Source organism: Zonotrichia albicollis, chromosome 6, assembly GCF_047830755.1.
Source record: "Zonotrichia albicollis isolate bZonAlb1 chromosome 6, bZonAlb1.hap1, whole genome shotgun sequence".
Taxonomy (NCBI): domain Eukaryota; kingdom Metazoa; phylum Chordata; class Aves; order Passeriformes; family Passerellidae; genus Zonotrichia; species Zonotrichia albicollis.
The window spans coordinates 30,369,508-30,389,974 of NC_133824.1; the positions used below are offsets into that span (position 1 = coordinate 30,369,508).

Sequence of the window (20,467 nt, forward strand, 5' to 3'; positions counted from 1 at the left end):
GTGAGAGGGGCTTCAGGCATCTACACGCTTCATCTTGTTTGCAGTGGGTTTAAGGTGGTTGTGAAAGGTAGCCAAGAAGAGCTACTTTGCACAAATGTCCTAAAATACTTGCAAGGGCTCACTGAGCAGAGGCTGAAAGTGCTGCTTGGCTGCTCTAAGATCACCCAGAGGCCAGTTCACTGTAGAAAGGTTGGGTTGAGCTATGTTATGTTGGACCAGGCTAGATTAGAGAGAGCTCCTTACTGTTACAGGCACAGAAACAGATCACAAGATAGGTTTTCCAGCATGTGTCTAAACAACTGATTCTCCTTCACTTGTCCTCCCTCTGGCAGCATAAGCAAGAGCATACAAAGTAACCATCTTCACTCCCAGGCTGTTCTGCAAAGGAAAGCAGGGAGCTGTTATTTTCCAGGTTCTGCCCTCACAGAAGAGGCCTTGCAGCTTTCTATGGGACTAAACACCAGACAGGAACAATGCCACCGCATCGCTTGGCTGATGTCTGCCTGAATGTCCTTATGTGTTTAGGCCAGCTCTGCACAGACTGCAGGGATGGCACTGGGCACAGAGGCTGGCCCTGGCCCAGGGACCTGAAAGGAGAGATGCCTGCTAACCCCTCTCTGCTGAGCTGCTGTTCCCAATGGCCTGCTGTCTAACCTCCCCCCACTCCCCAAGAGAATGTAGGTCACTGTTCACATTGTTTTCCTCTGAGCCTCGACCGTTCCTGTTTTGCCACTTTGTTTGCAATTAGCCCGTACTTTTGTAATTGACCTAAATAAGCTTGTTTGTTTCATTTTCCTCCATCCCATGCCTTATGTTTCCAGAGAGCTGTGATTAATAAGAATGATGCAGCATGAATATCTTCTGCAAGCCCAAAGCAGGAAGTGCCCTGGCTGGAGTTAGTCCTGCTCTTGATGATCAGCAGCAAGTTGACAATGTAAACCAGAACTCAGGCAGCTTTGGGTTTTGCCCTGAAAAAAAAGACAGCATGACAGATCTTACAGCTTGGTTGTGGTGTATGGCCTCCTCAGATGCTTTTTATTGTTACTACTGTTAGCAAAATGAAAGAACTAGAGCAAAACTGTAAGTGAGCAAGCAAATAATAGATCCCTCCAATAACAAGTGATGTCCAAGCGTTATCTTGCAAGCCATGAAACCCACCCATTTGTATCAGTTTTCACAGCTGCTCACTTTTCACTTGCTCCCACAATCACACTTAGCACAATGATGATGTCCTAAATTTCCTCTCATGTCACAACCCTGCCCTCCCCATGATGCCTGAAGTGTGAATGCTGGAAAATCAAATGCAATAGAGCATGGAAGTTATCCCACTAAATCTCTCATGCTGTTGGGAAATACTCACCTGGACAGGTTTCAGGCACCGCTTTTTGCCTCAGTTTTCCCATCTGTTCTCATGAACTCTTGCTTGGACAGGAACATCTCATGAATGTTTCCTTTATTTGCACTACTTTTTGCCTCTCACATCCTTTAAAGACAAAATAAATATCAAAACAAAGCCTTGCAAGAGAGCTTTATCCAAAACTTCCTGTTGTGTTCCAGACCCCCCCACAGAGATGTTCTGCTGCTTCCCACTGGGATGCCCATCTCTGTGTCCCCCTCCTGCAGGCAGGGCTGTGTTGGGGTCCGTATGTCAGGTTGGCACAGAGGTCGGTACTGAGGCCCATAGGAGTCACAGAGCCTGTAGAGGACTTAGCACTGTGGTGTCCCTGAACACCAGGCTCCAGCCTCTCACTTTAGAGATGCTGGAGGAAAGCACAGGGAATGAAATGCAAACTACATGTCATGCTGTTCAGAAACCAAATACCAGAAATGCTGGCACTGCATCTATTTGTAGTTTTCTTGATGCATTGCCAGTATCCTACCTAGCAGTATGGAGTCAATGTCTGTCCCTTTGCTTGTGCTTGCTTCTCTAAAAAGACTCTTAAAAGACTTTAGTAGATGTCAGAGATGCAAAGCACAACTCAGTCCCAGGGCAGACTCTGACTCTGTCCAGCAATCCGAGAGATGACATGGAGATAGGCACAACAAGACCTGTGGCATAGGGTTGTGGAACTGGGGTTTTCCAATAAGCCTAAATTTTGTACCCAACTATAACTTAATTTCCTTGGGAACTAGGACAACAAATTACCATAAACCTCTTTTAAAATCCCTCCATTTAACCTCTTGCTCCTTGACACAGACTTTGACATCCAGGCTTCCCCCTTTCTCTGTAATATACCTTGGCTTGCAAAATTCACCATGCAGAACGAAATCTGAACTTTCCACTCCCCAAGGCAACCATAATTCAATTAAACAAGACAAACCTTGGACAGCAGTTGGTCCTTGGACAGAACATGGTATGCTAAATACGATACCAGCAGGAGGAGAGTGAAACACAAAACTCATGAAACAATCCTGTTAAAAGAGAGTTGGCAAGTGGGTGCCCTTCAGGACAAGGATACACAAAAACACACATGCTCTCCCCTTTCTTTAGTCCAGCACACTTCACATAGATGACAACAAATAGGAAGGACTGGGATTAATGGCAACTTTTGCATGCTTACAAGCCTCTCTGAAGAGCACCCAACTGCACATTCAACTTCTATGGATGGATGCATTTGTTCCCTTTGCTAATGGGCAAATATAGGTCTGACTAGGGATGCTTTCCTTAAGCAGTGCCAATGTGGGCAGAAAACAAATGTCAAATACAAGAAAATTGCACACAGCCCATTAGTCATCTGGCAGGACAACTGACTGAGACGGAAATATAAAAGTATAGCCAGATCACACTCTCACAGAGGTGAAAAAAAGAAAACATGATGACTAAATACCAAAGTCATGGCAAACCTAAATATTATTCTCAGAATGAGTAGAATTAGGAAGGCTAGAAGATAGGGAGCAACAGATGTGAAATGTTGCCCAGGAAGAGGCACTATCTCCACCCCTTGAGGTTTCTAATTCCTGGATGGAGAAAAACCTGACCAGCCTGATTTGATCTCATGACTGCCCCTGCCCTGGACAGGAAGCTGGACTATAGATCTCCAGAAGGCCTTTCCTATGTGATTTTTTCTGTGATCCTATGAATGCCTGTGATTTGGCATACAGAGAAGGCAACTACTGACATTGCCATGACAACAAACTGGATTTCTGCTGGTTTTGCAGCTTCCTGCAAAGAGAAGAGTGCACGCTTCCTTGAGAGAAATGCTCACAAACCCCCCAAGATTTATAGCACTAGATTCATTGGAGCTTTGCTTTCAATCTAATGAAAGAATTAATAGGTATCAGCTTGTTGCACAGTTCATTTCTGCTTCTGCTTCAATTTTCTTTTTTTTTTTTAAAGATAGTGAAGAGAAAATTACATGCAATCTTGCAAAAAGAAGATAATTATATACTCCCCCTTGGGGAGACAACCAAAATGGCTTCAGCAGATACTCCTCATGCCAGTGGGAGTCAGCAGCCAGGGCCAGCTGCATGTGGCTCAGCACAGCCAGCCCAGTGCTGTAAAGCATTTTCCTTCACCATCTGCCCTGTGGTCTTCCTAAATAGAAGCACATGAACGGAAACACTTCCAATGTTTTGTTCAAATACTGCAAATACTACTCAGCTGCAGCAAGCAGGAGTTTAAAACTGGGAGCTGGGCAGACCCGGGGCAGTGGTGCTGCTGTGGCCGATCACACACCCAGGGATGGGGGTAGGGCTGTGTGACCTGTGGGGGTGCTGGCCTGTCTGAAGCCCCGGTGGGCTCCTGGGGCTGCAGGCAGAGGATGGGGATGAGGGACTCTGCTCCCACAGCTCCTGCCCTGGCAATGCCCATGGGGGAGCTCAGGGACACAAGAGCACTGGGGCCTGAAGCAACGCTGCTGCAGCAGCAGCTCCGTGTCCAGCCACACAAGGGCTCCGCTCTCTGCCTGCGCCCGGTGCCGGCAGCACAGAGCATCCTCAGAGGCACAGGAGTGCTTGGTTTCCTGCACACTTCCCACTTGCACTGTCTGCCTCTCAGCCAGAGCCAAGGATCCAGCCTCCTGGGACTCACCTTCAGCCAGGAATAACTTCTGACTTGAGGCAATTTTAGTAGGTCACCAATGCTGCTGGCTTTTTCCTTTGGCAGTTTTGCTTTTCTTCCTCACTCTATGAAAATCGAGTTTTCTTTCAAACATGAATGTGCTCCTTGTAAGCTGATCTGCAATATAATTATTTTCTCCCTTGCTCAGCAAACTTTGCAAAACTGGACATTTTCCCCATCAAAGCCAGACAATGAGGCCTTGTCTACACTGGAGCACAGTAGTAACAATTCCCACTGTGGCTGCCATCAGTTCAGCTTGCCTGGTGGGAGCCGTTTATTAAATTTTTTTTCCTGAAGACTAAGCCTCCCAGTACAAGTTGATTGCCCCACATGTCAGAGCCACAAAACATTTGTGGGGTGAGATTTTTTTTGCCATGGGCATTCAAAAGCTAAGGAAGCAAAGTCAAAGCTTTCCAAAAGCTTCACAAGCTGCAAGTCTGCTTGAGCCATTTTTAAAAACCAAGTAGTCATTGTAATCTAGAAGTGCAGACACTGGTAGGGGAGCAGGAGTTAATCATTGTCCTTGCAAAAGGTTTGCCAGCACCCCTTTTTCCTGTCATGGTTTTATAGCCAGCCACCTTAACAGAAGTTAAAACACGATCACATCAGACCTAGACCATTAAAAAAGGTATCAAAATAACCAGAGCAGGAAAATTGTACAGCTGTGTTATCCATCTCATATATGGAAATCTTCACATGTGTCTGAAGTTTGCTGAAGCTTGGCCCATTTGAAGTTATCCAGCCCCTTAACCTGTCCCCCCATCAGAGGACACACCAGCACCTCCCACACAGCCCAAACCAGGCCAGCAGCTGCCCTCACCCTGAATTCGAGGGGCACAGGGGGGGCTCCACCGATCCCCCTCCATCCCAGTGTCCTGCTGCCACACGGGGCTGCCCAGGCAGGGGCACCTTTCCTGGCCTGCTGCCTTTCCAAGGCTGAGCATACAAATGTGGCTCCAGCCAGGCCCCAGAGGGACACTAAAGGTTGATCAAATCATGTTTTACTCTAGCTACATAACGTTTTATAGTGACATCCAGGTCCAGCACATCTCTGAAATAAGGCACAGCATTAATTCACACCTTCCTAACGCTCAGCACTGCCCGAGCCTCTGGCTTAGGCAGGGACAGACAAGGGCCATGGGGGCCAAGGGCTCATGGCCGAGGACAGCACAGCTTCACCCATGCCAAGCAACAGCTCCTGCAGGAAGAGGCACCTTTAGCTGCTGTTTACACAAACAGTTCCAGCATTCATTGGATACCAAAAGAAACCAGACACCTTGTCTCCATTGAGGTTTTTCCTTAAGGATAATAGAAACTCAGCAAGGAATTTCAGAATCCCTTCAAAAATTTTACTGCTATTTTAGGACACCTTAGGTTGGAACATGTTTTGTGAATAAAAAGAGTATAGCTGGCAAACCCTCAGCCATGCAGAGGGCAGGGTGAGCCAGAGGGAAGCAGAAGAGGGCAGAGGGATTGCCATGACACTGCTGCTCTTCAGAACAGAGAACCCAGCACGTGCTCAGCAGTTGACTTGGTGCCAAAAGGTGAGTGTAGCCACAGGCCTGGGCTTTGAGGTGCTGGTGTGTGTGTCATGGCAGGCCAGCGAGCAGTGCACAAAGCAGCAGGGTCAAGCCCCTTTTCCTTACACAGAGGATGGGGCTCAGAGGTCCAGGCCTGACTGAGCAGGCAGAAGGACTGGTGGAAGGAGGGGAGAAAGAGGAGCACCTGCCCCTCAGGCCAAGAGCAGCTTGTGCAGCCCTGCAAGGGGCTCTGGCACACAGGGCATAGTAAAGGCAACAAGGGATGGGTGGTACAAGTGCTGGCAGCAGATTCCCCAGCTGCTTCTGCCAAACTACTGAGTCAGCTCCAGTGCAGACCCACCCTTCTCCTCTCACTGCTGCAGGAAATCCTGGCCAGGCACTGAAATGGAGGCTACAGCGCCACGTGCTGCTGTAACAGCCTTCAGCAGACAGTGGTGTGCTGTTCTAAAAACACCTGTAAAGCTCTTACTGGGCTGCTAATGGGCTTCTTGTTAAAAAGAACAGTCAAGCTGCTACAAATCAAACAAGTCTTGATCATACTTTCACTCTGCAGAAGGTCGACAAGGGGAGGTGATCATCAGTCATCCCATCCCCATGGCCTGAAAATACACTGTACTGTTTTCCATAAACCAGCAAGCTTGTGTCATGCGTTCATCCTCCCTTTTGGTTTTTTATGTAGATTGGGTCCAGCACAATTTCAAAAACAAATTCTGTCCTCTTTTTTTAAAGATGATTTGTATTAATACTGTGGTTACTTTACATTTTTTATTTAATAATAATCACAGATCACTGGATCTGAAAGTCCAGAGGACCAAAGTCCATTTTCCAGATCCAGTGGCACCTCAGAGGCATGCAGGCCTCCGTAGTCTCAGCTGCAAACTGGAGCCCATTGCTCGAGTAAGCTCTGCAGACCTTGCCCAGAGGCTTTGTGCTGTAGAGCCCCATGCCCTGGAGAAGCCAGGGAAGAGCTGCACACCCACAGGTTTTGCTGCTCTGCTCTGGGCAGCCGCAGCCCTGCCCCAACAGGCCTGGGGTTTGGCCAGCAGGACAGACCAGGAGGAGCTGGCCAGGCTGTTTCATACAGCTGCTAAAGAGTTAATCGGTGCTGAAGCGCTAAAAATGGCACAGAGCTTATGTCTGCGTATCTTTTTTTAGCTGCTATTTAATTGCCTGGTTTCAGCCCACGAGGCACAGCATGGGCACTTGCCAGGGGCACCGCTCTGCGTCACACAGGGGAACTACAGGGAGCCCTGTGCTCGGCAGGGACAGGAAAGGAAGTCAAAGGCAGCAGGAAAGCCTTTCTCCTCCTCCTCGGAGCTGGTCCCAGCAGGCTGGCAGAGAGACTGAGCCCTGCTCTTACAGCACAGTAGCCTGCCTGCTCACACCCACATAGCTGTGACTGCCCCTTGATCCACCCCCCATCACATCCACATCTTACACAGGCAGGGATCCTGCTCCCCAGCAGCTACCTCCATGCTGAGAGAGCTAAGCTGAAATGCTGCCTTCAGGTTCAAGTCTCTCCATTCTGATTTCCAGTATCTACCTTACATTAGAGAGCCAGGGCCAACCCTCGAGGCACCACAGTCCTGTACCCTGACAGCCCTACAAAAGCCAGGGAGCCCTCAACAGAGCAGCATGTTCCAGGTAAGTGACTACTATTAAAGCAAGGACAGGTCTTGGAGCTTTGTGTCACAGCAGTTCTGCTGGCAGCATGGGGCTGCTAGAGAGCAGCCCCACCAGAACAGGGGATAGCAGGGACATTCCCAAACACCAGCACAGGTGAGACACCCCTGGCTGCCGGGCTGGATGCATGACTGGATTAGACAGACACAGCCATAGGTCCCCAAAGGCCTCCCTGGCACTGGGCTGTGGGATGTGCTCGTGCTGATGATCGTGCGGGAAGGGGGTGTGGCTGGGAGCCTGGGGCAAGGGGCTCCAGCTGCCTGGACACTGCATGGAGGCTCACGCTGGCAGCCTGCGAGGCCCACGTGGCTGCTCAGGAGGACACACTGCAGCTTTCCTCTTCATCAGAAAAGACCCAGACAAGCGGAGACTAAATCCTTCTAGGGGTAGAACTCTATTAAGAGAATGAAGACAAGGACACCTCCAGAAGAGCTCTCACCTGGTCAGACACCTCCAAATCCCAGGAGACACAAGATGGACAACTAAAGTGTGAGCTGAGGCACCACAAACTCCAAATGAACAGGAACAGCCAGGTGCACTGGGGTGCAACAATGCCTTCTTGGTGTGTAGCAGCAGTTTAGAGTGCAAACAGATGAGACACTGAGCTCAAGTGACAATAAATGGCATTAAAATTCCTCCACTACCATGACCCCAAATGACAGTTATTTAGATTACATTCACTGCCAGTTATGGACAAACTGGTCCTGCACAATTTTGGATTGCATTTATGGACTCCAATCTGGCTGTAGCATCAGTTACTGCACAGGCTCCCTGTAACTCTGTATTGTCAGCAGAGTTTATTTGTACCACCATCTGCATCTCCAAGAACACAATGAATATGCTGGAAAACACAGATCCTCAGCACAGATTGTTGGCCTCTACTAGAAAGTTATTTCCATTGCAAGGCTGACTGGATATACTTCATGCTTACACTTCTTTCTATTCCAAGAAGTAACTTTAGCCTTTAAAATAAGGAGTAATAGGATGAGACCTTGCTGAAGGGTTTGAGAAATTTCAGAAAATAAGTTGACTGTGTCAACCGTTTATATTAATTCATTCCTGTAAGGTCTGATGTTCCTCTTTAAATAAAAATAAATTCTGTGACATGTCTTCTCCAGTCAATTGCTTACCCTCACATGCAGCTGTTCTCCTCATTGTATTTTCTTTTCTCAGGTCTGCAAGACTAACTTCTCATTTGTAGAAATGTACTACATAATGAAGAAAAAAATACCACCAAAAAAGAGGAAAAAAACCAAACAAAACCAACCAACCAACCAAGAAAACAACACAAAAAGCCCCCCAACCAACCACCCACCAAACAAATAAACAACCCAAATAAAACAATCCCTACACACTTTCAAATGTTACCTTTCAATCCCTGCATGTGGAAGCCATAGATGGCTACTTGTTACGGGCATTTTATCTATTTCTTTTTAAAAAGTATCTCTGCTCTGACACTCCACCTAAAGGCAGATCTGCAAACCAGTTCCCACTAGGCCAGCCATCGTGTTCAACTTCTCTAAAGGAAACAGATGCAAAGGGTTGGGGTAAGGAATCTAAGTTTTCTGTGGACTTAATCTCTCAGCTCTCAGGTTTTTTTTCTTTTTGTGCCACAACCAAATGTTAACCCCCTTGGCTTCTTGCTCGGGGTACATCTCACAGAAAACAAAGTCCCTCTGGTGCCTTTTCTGCACTCAGCAAATCAAGATCCACTATTACAAGGGATGACATTTCCACATTTCCTGCATACTGCTAAGAATAAAGGGAGAAATCTCTGAGTTGTCTGATCACCAGAACCAAAACCCAATGTTTGAGCTGCCAAGACTTGGGCCTCAGATCATTCATGTACCACTTGCTCAGGTCCAATGCCACCACGTGTCACCAACAGCCCACCACCACGTCATTTCTGCTCCCCCTCTATCCCTGTAACAAACTTTGAGAGCCAGTTTCTAGTTGACCTTGATTGGTTTATTTTAGTTTTACACTTTGTCCCTCACATACAGTTAAGAGTCTTGTACTGTTAGATTTCTACAAAAATATCAATTCTCCAAAAGCAAAAAAGAGGGAAAGATATACTTTAATATATAAAAGGAAAAAAGCTAAATCTGACATTTCATTATATTCTTAAAAACATTCCAGTCTATTTACAGATGTGTAAAAAAACAAAGAAAATCTCCAGGTCTCTTGGTCAAGCAAGAGCGTGCGCCTTGCAGGGGTTTCCTTGTTTCTCCTGTTTTCCTGTTTCCAGAATCTTCTCATAAAAGTGTTATGTTCTATGATTATTGCCTCAAAAAACAGCCTATGTAATTTGTAAAACGTTTGGGAGCTTAAGGGAAGAGCAAAGAGTCAGCATTTAAATTCATAGCAAAATAATGTGCTGCAGACACAAGACAGTGAAACAAGCAAAACCCAAGAGCATTCAAACATGCTTTGTTGGCTGGTAGAACCCATCAAAGATCTTTCTGGGAACCACAACAAATGCCACCACCTTTTACAGCCATACTGGGGGGTTGTTCTTAGTTAATTTTCTAGTAACATTTAGGGATCAAAAGGTTTTGCTGTCATCTTGACATCATTATATTTTTACTGCAGTAATTTTTTTTTTCTGCCGAATGTCAAACAGTAAATTCACATACAGAAATTTTATACTCCCAGATAATAAACAGAACATCCTCAAAAGTACCTTATTTTTTTTTAGATCATGTGTGATCAGTTATCATGTTATAGCCTCTCTGTCTCACAGAAAACACACAATTCTGTGTGAAAATTAATACTTGCTATTTAGAACCATAAAAAAGTGAGGTGCAGAAACAAGGCTTAGTGATTAGGAATTTAAAGTAGTCACAGCACAAGTCCTGCTGCTGTTTCTTGCACAGGAGGAATGAAATCTACTGGGAAAAAAAATTCGTACAAGTTAAAACAATAAGCAACTTCAGCCTATTGGAAATACTCAGAACCAGATTCCCAGGTAAATAAATTTGAGTCTGATGTAGTGCTAGTAAAATAATTTAGTTACTCCAGATTTCTACTACTTTAAAATAAGGTTTAAATGCTTAAGAAGAAGAAACATTTGTTTCTACCAGTTTAAAATAAGGTTTAAATCCTTGAAAAGAAGCAACATTTCTTTCTACTAGTTTAAAATAAGGTTTAAATCCCTAATAAGAAGCAATATTTGTTTCTACTAGTTTAAAATAAGGTTTAAATCCTTAATGAGAAGCAGCATTTCTTTCTACTAGTTTAAAATAAGATCAAAATCCTTAATAAGAATCAACATTTGTTTCTACTGGTTTAAAATAAGGTTTAAATCCTTAATGAGAAGCAGCATTTCTTTCTACTAATTTAAAATAAGGTTAAAATCCTTAATGAGAAGCAGCATTTCTTTCTACTAATTTAAAATAAGGTTAAAATCATTAATAAGAAGCAACATTTGTCTAATTACTAACTGGGATTGTAAATCCCCTTTCCTAAGGCATTAAGTGACAACTGTAAAACCCTGCAGGACTCTCATAATGACCTAAACTCTCCTTTCCAAATCGCTAATACCAGACTTGTATGAAATATCAGAATAGCAAATATGCAAAAGGCAAAAGAGAGTTGTATGTAACTATTTTAAAACACACTGTTTAGAATGCCCAGGTGAAAAATATTTTTTAATGTAGTCTCTGGAGTAACTTTACACACAATGAGCTTGAAGGGCTTCTCTCCTCTGCGACATAATATAAATAATAAAAATGCACAGAAAACACCGGAGATAGGTTGGTTCCCTGATGGATCTAACCTAGACACGGATCCAGAAGATGCAGCGTACTGGACAGGGCTATGGTTGTACAAACACTGCTCCCTCGCTGTGGAAGAACATCAATTGCAACACCTGCACAACCTCTGTGCTGGAAGGATGAAATTCCTGGGTTACTGCATCACCAAAGATGGGCAATTTGGATGGCAGGGGGTAATCCCAGCTGCTGTTGCTGGAACAGTTAAGACATGGAATTACATTCCTAAACAAAAAACAAAATGCACTATCGAAATTCTGTATGATTTTCCATTTTCAGGGCAACATTTTTTACCTTTTTCAAACAGTTAAGAAGCCCCCCAAGCGCACCGTAACTTTTATTTACAAACTTGATAGGAAAAGATTGTGTATACTCATTAACAAATCATCTCTCCGAGGCTGAAAACTTCATTTGTCAAGAAAACTATGAAAACAGAAATTGTGTACAAAAATATAAATATCTTTACAGTCTGCAGGCCCCTCACAGTTCAACAGCTGAACAGTGAAGAGCATCTACAGGTTATTGAGTAAGCAGTGGCAGAGAAGAATAAAAAATACATCTTGTGATTCAATACTGCCCTATTTCCCTGGTAATGAGCATTTTTGTTGACTTTTTTGCTATACACAGCTTGTGCAAATGCAGTGAGAAACCTCTGAGTTCCTTTCCTGAATTTATAAAGAAATGAAAGGTTTGGAAAGCTATACACATATTTTCATATTTACACTCACATGTACACCTCGCTCACTTGTGCCAGGCTACAAGACTCCTGAAAGCTTTCTGCGTTTTCACAAAGCAATACTTGGTGTGAACATTCCCAGCCACCACACACATCTTGAAGAATGACAGAAGGAAAGAAAATAGGACCTGGGAAAACACTCCAACTACTTCAGCGATGTATTTAAAGACATAGCAATAGGGTGGCCACATTTTCTTTCAACTCTGCAATTCTTCCTTATGGATGTCCTAAGCATCAGAGAGAAGTATTTGTGTGGGGGCAGGAGGTGAGAGTGAGGACAGTATTATTAAAGTTAACATACTGTCCTCCTTCTAATTACATTGGGAAATGTGTTTTTCTCCCCTAGCAGTGAGAGTTGTGTTTATTAAAATTTTCTGTGCATAAGCTCTTAAAAAGTCTCTGCTAGAGAACTATCTAGCACCAAAGAAAAAACCTTTTTACTTCAGCCCTCTGCAGTCTCAGATTTCCCTTCTGCCGCTCTAGGTATCAACTTTCAGAGTTGCAGTTACAGAATATGATTCCTGCATATTTATCATATTCTGCAAATATTAAAAGCAAATATGAACAATGCCGTTTCTGCATAGATAATTTGCCTGGTACAAAACAGATAATCCTTTTTTTTCCCCAACAAGACAGCTGCCTCCCTACTGGGGAGAGAAAAAAAAATCTCCTTCAACAGCCTCAGTTTCTCAGTCCCTCGATAAACTATTCCTGTGAAGAACCCAATTTTGGAAGGATACCATGTGCCCAGCAATGGTTATAGATCATCTCTGTTGTCTTGAGAATGGGAAGGAGAACACCCAGAATACAACAGTGAGGTAAAAGTACATACACATGCTTAAAGTTTCCTAACACTTATTTACAATTTGGGGCCTGCCCCTCAGATGAACACAGTACTGATGCTATACAGAAAACAAGTGTTGCAGACAATGGAGGCCGCTGAACAATGACACTGGACACACTGCTCTAGATCTCTGTTCCAGTCTGACAAAAAACATCTGCACTTATTTGCCTGCTGAACTTGAAGGCAAAGTCCCAGTAGTATTCAACTTGGCAACCAGAGGTGCTAATGGGGGCATTACTTTGTTATCCTGTCCTTCTTGAAGAGCTGAAGGTAAAGAATTTTTTACCCCACTAGGTGCCAGTTTTGCAACTATAGGTGCCAGTAAGGGCATCACTTTATTACTCTGCCCTTCTGAGTCTACTGGCAGACTTGCCGCTTTTAAACCAAGCGGTGCTAGCTTCGGCATGGGCCTCCACGACTTGTCAGCATTACCGGCTTCCGGATTAGTCTTCATCTGCAAAACCGGCGGAGTCACGTTAGTGGCATCTGACAAGGTTGTTACTGTTTTGCCATTCCCACCACTGGTTACAGACAGATTGGAAAGTGGATTCTTCATTTCAGTACCTATCACTATCTTTAAGACATCTGCCTCAGATGAAGGATCCCCAGAGTTCTTGTCCCCATCACTAAGGTCATCATCTTCCAGGTGCAGCAGAAGGGGGCTTAAAGAGCCACCACCTCCTGGAACTTCAGAAAGGTCCTTAAAACTGCCTCCCAAGTGGCCAAACTGGAAGGAAGACCCATCTGCAGCGGAGAGATCACTGGCTGCTCCCCGACAAGCCTCTGCATCTTTATGAGAGAAATCTGAGCTGAGGGCAGCAGGCAGCTCAGACATGGTCGAGGCATCATCGTTCAGCTGCTGGTTGAGGAAGGCGATTTCATTGAGCAGTGAAGTGAGGGTTTCATCGGTGTCATCGCCCTCCTCAATGCTGCTCAGTATCTCACTTGTATCCAGGTCTGCTTCCTCCATTGCCGACGCTACTTTCCTCAATTCCATTTCTATCCTGGAATCTTTGATCTGCAGCTTGCGGAATGACAATTCTTTGGATTTTAATCTTTCCCCTCCAGAATCGCCATCTTTCCTCCTAGTTTGGCTTCCTACAAACTCGCCAATGCAGAGCTTTTTGCTGAAGGACTCTGGAGATTCCTTTGTACATGATACGTTCCAGAGTTGTGGAAGGACATCTTTATTTTCAAAGAAAACTTTCTTCGGACCTGTGGTGTTTCCTCCATCTCCACCACTGTCTCCCAGACATGGTTTGGCTTTTTCTTCTGAAAGGATGTTGTCACTATTCATAGTTTCAAGGGGTGCTACAGCCAAGGATTGCTCAGAAGCTGGAGTACCTGCAGCTGCTGTTGCATTAGAATTTTTGTTTCGGTTCAGGTTTAGATTCATGCCAGCTTCAGCAGCCAGTGATGTTACATTAACTATCTTTGGCATCATGAATGAATCTTCACTTTCTGCAAAACCACACAAAGCACCATCCATTAGGGTATGTGTTAACTGCAAGTAATTCTAAGTAAGTATAATTAGCTCACTTCCAGGGTTTTCTAAAGTAAACTGCAATTTAGACTGCTTACACAGCTCTGGTCAACTGAAGGTTTAACACACAAATAGCTTAATTTTCAACTTGTAGAACAAGAGCAAGCTCCAGTGCAACCACCTGCAATGCTTACAGTTCAGATGGTGATGCACAAGGCAAACATAATGAGAATTTTCCCTCTTACTGTTTTTTTATGCTTTGTTTTTATGATCACATTTTGCACAACTGTTTTTGTGCACTACAGAGACATTTCAGGGACTAAATGATTACCTATTTTCTGCCTCCTAGCCATTCCCTGTTAATAGCACTCAAATTTTTCCCAGCTCTACACCTGAAGTGAACTTTCCTTTTTTATTATGACCAAACAATTACAAGGAAGCAGAAAGTGAGTGGCTTGCTTTCAGCACAACAGATGGCAAGCAGAGCCCTGCTGGCAGGAACCACCCCACACCTAGATCCAATGGACAGCACGAGGCCCTGAAAAACAGCCCTCCCATGGGCAGCAGAGCTGGCACGGTGTGGGAAGGGGTTGTGCCACAGTCAGAGTCCAGATGTTACAGGCAAAGATTTTCAGTAGCCCCACCACCACTCTAAACTGAAGCTTCCCCAGGAGGATGCATTATACCACAGACACGTTCCAGGATCTACTCTTCCTGACTTTCCTGAGGGCAAGCAGGCTCAGTGAGATGATGGAAAGTTAAAAAGCTCTAATCCATAATCTCCTAGAGGCCCCTCTAAACTGTTCAAAACATTTAATCATGATTTTCTGTGAATAACATTAACACCTACGATTACTCCCTAGTGAGGAAGTGAGAAAACAATTTACCTTCAGCTTTGCAAGGATAATGTTCCCTACATGCAAGCACAAAGATCCACAAAAAACAAAGAGTTTACCTGAATGGGGTTCTGTAGCTGATACCACTGTTGAGGTTGCTGGATCCTCAGCAACAGCTGACAGTGTAATAGGAATGGTAGAGTTAGTAAGGATTCCTTTTACTTGGACAGGAACTGTTGATCCTGGCAGCTGAATCATCACAGAAGTAACACCTTATACAAGAAAAGGGAAACAGGGGATGAAGTGGAAACAAAAGCCTTTCAGATACTCAGATACAGTACTTTCAGATATTTCAGATACTCCTGGCTAAAAGGAGCAGTGCACTTCAAGGTAAGACTTCAATAACATCTTAAAGCAGTAAAAACAGAAATGCAGACTGGTTGTGTGATTAGGAATTCTCCTGTATGTTTCCCTAACTTCTGAATAACAAAATTTTAACACATTTTACTAACCTGTTGATAAAGTGACAGTTTGAATTAGTGACATCTGACCTCTCTTACCAGAGTCAAGTTCTACCTCAGCCAAGTTGTAAAAAAAATCCAAATTATTAAAGCAAAATTTCATCACTTCATAAACTGCTCAGCACATCTACGAACAGTATTACACTGATTAACATCATCTCACATGATCCTACCTGGCTGTGTGGCCATGGTAGTACCAGCCCCTCGAGGCTTTAATTCAGCCTGCAGCAGTGTGGAAGGAACAGCTGCCACCTGCCCTGGGACCAGGGGGCTCTTCAGCGTAAGCACCTGCCCCTGGGGAGTCATCACTACGCTTGCAGCCGTGAGTGTGAGAGAGGCTGAGGAGTCCTCTGCAAGAAAAGAATTATGTAAAACACTCATTTATTCTGGCACAGCACCCTGCAAGCCAGCATTAGGTACAGCTCTGGAAGGAACCATTCCTTTGTTCCTTCCTACATTTATGATGTGAAGGTCTCCACAAATGTTGAACACTTCTCTACAAGTTCTCAGCTACAAAAAAAATCTCCAGCACCTGACATTCAACTCTGCCATTGAATTTAAGAGCAAATTTCCATCCTTGTTGAGAGCTAGCATTTTGAGGAGGGAGGTTTTGAAGAGTCTGTTCTAGCAGCCCCTGCATTCTAGGGGTTGAACTTCAGGTTTTCAGTCAGTAGAAAAAGAACCACCTTTAACTGTTAGAAATTACTGCCAGATTGCAGTGAAACTCCCTGAGATTAAAGGTCAGCTCAGTAACAACTTACTTCCCATCATTTTGAGACTCTGAAGTCATGTTCACCTGAAGACCTCAGTTGTACTGGTCTCGTCCTTACTGAAAGCAAGTGGTTTTCTCACCTATCATATGGACATTTCCCAGTCCTGTGCACAATTCTGTTTCAGCAGTGAGGCTGTCTGCACAAGTCAGCTGGCATTTTGCCTTCCCACAGAGTGCAGCTTCAATGGCTGCTTCCCCTTGATGCAGGACATGCACCCCTTGTAGCCCACCTGTGGCCCGGACTCCTCTCCTGGCAAGTATCAATGGCTTGCCCCTTCTGTTTGTCATCAATATCGGGGCTGGCTCTCTGGGGGCAGCAGAGGACCCTTCTTGCTGGGTGCTAGCAGTGGAGGGTGCAGCTGATTTCTGTGGCTCAGGTTCTTTCTTCTTTTTTTGTGCTTCTGTTGCTTTTTGTTTAGCATAAATATATTCCAGCTTCTTCAGGACAACCTCTTCTGTCTTTCCTACAGAAAAATTACCAGAGAGTCAGCCTACTTTCAAATTCTCTTCCCAAAACAAAAATGCTGAAGGTAGAACTAATAATGTGTTAAGCTGACATAATTCAATTTTACTCAAATGACATTTGAATGTAAACTCACATACAGTTTTACCATTGCCATGAAAATTCTAATGTTGGACAAACACACAGATTTCATAAATAATTTGTTTTCTGCATATACACACAGTTTTAAATGATCCAAGTTCAAGTTAAGCTAGACTATACTAGCTTGTTTTCTGCTTAGTGTTTATATTCTAACATCATGGTATGTCTTTAATTTGGTCTATATTTAACTAACTGTCCTGAGAGAGGACTTTTTCCTCAGCAAATCTGAGGTCTCACCTAGGAATGCAAAAGATCACATAACTACTTTGTGAAGTTATTTGCTTTCATTCTCTGCTCAAAAGGCCTCTCGTACATTTCTAGATTACCAGACTTCACTACAACACCTTTTACTTTTTATAAATCAAATACCTTATACATGCATGAATGGATTAAAGTAAATACAAAATATTTAAGTATCTTTCATTTCTACTTTACAGGTATTCCACTGTTTATAGTCCCAGACTGCAAGATTAGAATAATATTTTGTTTATTCACACATTTTGATACTGGTTGAAAATGTGTCACAGCTTTCCTATCCTTCCAAATGAGACAGAAAGACACAGGAAATACAAGATGTAATGTCTGGCTGAGCAGCAGCTTAGAATCTACTTCAGTTTTGTTCTGTGTATAGCGCTGACATGTTCTAGTCTGTAGGAGCACTGGTTCTTGGGAAAGCAGGACAAGGAGCCATTTGCAAAGCTCTGCAAGGAGTTGGAGGTTTCAGTACTGACCAGAGACAGCTGTGTGTGACTGTGAAGGGCTGAGCAGAAAAGGCATTTCAGGAAGTGACCAGTGACAGAATGAAGTGACACTATCACCATCATCCCACCCTTCCAAAGGAATCCAAGCCTGTGGCTCCCAGCACAGAGCATTCCACACTTCCTTTAGGCATGAAGGAAAACAAAAGCCATTTCCATCAGTATAACTTTGTTTGGCATCAAAAGTCTGAATTTTAGTGAACCAATGACACACCTGGATGCACAGATTACTACTCCACACATTCTCACTCCTAAAAGCCTTTTCTTTCATTATTACAGCTAGTTTGCATCCAAAACCAGTCTCACCTGAGAGCGTGGATACTTTTCGAATCAGACCATCCCGCTTGCGTGTCAGTAACGTCTTCTGTCCAATAAACTTATCTGCCTGATCTGTCAGTCCTTGGATTTCCTCAAAGGCCTAAAATAGTATCAGAGAACTGATTTATAAACCAGTGACACACGAAATAATGGTTTTCCTTCCCAGAAACCTTTACAAAATTTATTTTCAAACTTCTGTAATCCTGAGAAAATAGGATTGAGAGAAAGCATGTAAAGTACCATGAATGTCAGCTTTCCCTAAATGCTGGTTGAAGAGTGATAACCATCTTGTTTGTCCTTCCTCCAAAGGTCAGCAATTTTTAAGAAAGACCCCAAACTTTTATCTTCCAGAGTCTAGGTACAGTTGATAAACACAATTCCATATCTACCACTCATGTTTGTTTCCTGTCATTTACATATTTACAATTAAGCTTTTAATGTCTGTAAACTGCCTAATGGAATGCTATCTTCTCAAGCATTAAAAAAGTAATGGATTTAATGGATTAAATATTTCCTTATGTTCACAGTAAACCACTAAAGAATTATGACATAACGTTCCACAATTCACAAAGAATACAAAGGGAAGGCAAATCCAAAAATATATGTTCATGTGATCAAGACTATGCTTTTAGGAGTATAGATTCTCAGATTCTTTCAGGCATTGTTTTGTTCTAGAGTGTCCTGCAGGGACGACAGAATTCCCCTCTACACTGGTACTCACCTGAAGAGTATAATTACTCTGAAGAGTATAATTACTCTGTCCAGAACAAACGATTCTCCTCCTCACTAAAGCTCCAAAATACCTACCTGCTTGAGAATGTAGCATTTGGAGACTTTGGGAAGGTTCAGCAGCCCCAAAACTTTCTTCAACTTGTCAAAGAGACCTCTCATTTCATTACGTCGCCGACGCTCATTTGCTGTGTGTGTCTGGCGGTAATGAGCAAAGGCTTCAGCCTGGGACTTCAGCTTTCTTTTCCAGGTCTGATGCTTCTGCAGGAGGAGCAACCAGATTAACAAGTTTAAGCAAAGAAGGCAATGTAATGGCAGACAATGTTCAAATGCATGTGAGATTTACAGCCTTTCTACAGACACCTGAAGATTCCACGTCATGCTATCCTGCTACTACGTCTTCCTGAAAGTTCAGAATCAGAAGGACACACAGTAAGAAATGAAATGCTATCAAAGAAGTGACCAACATAATCACATCAACCCTAACGGAAAAGAGCATGAGTCCCTCCAGTTCATAAGCTTTTCTTTTGTGCAACACAAGGCTACTTAGATAAAATCACAGCATTACAACAAAATCACATATGTTTGAGCCAAGTATTTTTTGTTTGCTTGTCAAGAAAGTCTACTAATGCATTCAATAATTACATGAAATACAAGAGACTTGAATCTTTCCCTGGAGTTAAACTAGTTTGGTTTCCATTTTCTTTCATAGGTTCATTATGGATTGGTGTCAAAGACATTTTAAGTCAGAATGTGAAAGATGGCATTGACATTTATCACCCCAGGCATCCACCAAAGAGAACGTGGCCAAGTGCTTCTGGTATTGAATTTGCTGAAGTTTCTAAAACGACTGCCAGACAATAACCAAAATTACTGATCTCCACAGACTGAGAAGTTTGTTACATCATCATTACTCTTTCAGGTTTTGTACAGCTATGCTATGTATTTAATGGGGAAGTAATTAACACCGTCTTTTAGATAATTTTAGTATAATTCCACTGATACTCTGATGCCCAGAGTATCAGTGGAAAGATTCCTCAGATTCAGTGATACTATTTCTGAGCCTGCTGGACTAGAAGGAATCTGATGATTTGTCTCCTGAAATGTGGCTCTTGAGAGCCATTTTGCTCTCACAGGCAGACTTGAGCACGGTACAGCTGCAACTGCTCCTGTGCTGGCCATGGGTTCCTGTCAAGGGAGGGCCTTACAACATAAATGCAAGGGCAGAGAGGAGGACACATGGAAAAGGTAAGGCAGACGGAGCATCCTGGACCCCATGCAGGGCTCTCAGGCAAAGGCACACATCCCATCCTGCTCTAATAGCTAAGACATACACCAGGCTCCCACCACACCCAAAGCCCCACCCCACCACAGAAGGAAGCCCTAGAGCTGACGTCAAGTATATCACAGACAGTTATGGACAGAGAAACTGGCTTCAGAGCCACCCAAAAAAAGGCTCAAGATTCTGAAGGATTGCAGTGAGTTTTGGTTTGAAAGGATTCTGTGACACCTCAACTCGCCTAAACATATATTCAAACTTCTGTTTTTAGAAATCCTTCATCTAGTGCTGTGCCTATATAATTCTATATACTGTCTTCTTCAACACATGACAATTTTGCTCATTTATTATTTTAAGTGTGCTGTAAAAATTATTCATGCCAAGGATACAAAACCTAAGCAAACACAGTCATAAATAAAAGGCAGATCTTCCTCCCATTGCCAAAGCTGAATCTGAAACCCACTGCCAGCACCAGCCCTTTTGCCTTAAGGATATTTGGACTGAGCAAATCCTTCCCCAGCACATTTGGT

At 43.6% G+C, this 20,467-nt stretch overlaps 1 protein-coding gene across 10 annotated transcripts in view; it reads right to left on the minus strand.

Moving 5' to 3' along the window:
- Positions 1-9,230: 9,230 nt before the first annotated feature.
- The window catches only part of MGA (MAX dimerization protein MGA), a 59,208-nt gene continuing 47,971 nt past the window's right edge, over positions 9,231-20,467 (minus strand). For all 10 annotated transcript variants that reach the window (XM_074543002.1, XM_074543001.1, XM_074543000.1 and 7 more), the window contains 6 exons: positions 18,737-18,919; positions 17,918-18,029; positions 16,480-16,713; positions 15,651-15,827; positions 15,076-15,228; positions 9,231-14,098 (listed from right to left, as the gene is read on the minus strand). In XM_074543002.1, the coding sequence (XP_074399103.1) occupies positions 12,798-14,098; positions 15,076-15,228; positions 15,651-15,827; positions 16,480-16,713; positions 17,918-18,029; positions 18,737-18,919 (2,160 nt within the window). In that variant the 3' untranslated portion in view covers positions 9,231-12,797. The remainder of the gene's footprint in view (positions 14,099-15,075; positions 15,229-15,650; positions 15,828-16,479; positions 16,714-17,917; positions 18,030-18,736; positions 18,920-20,467) is intronic.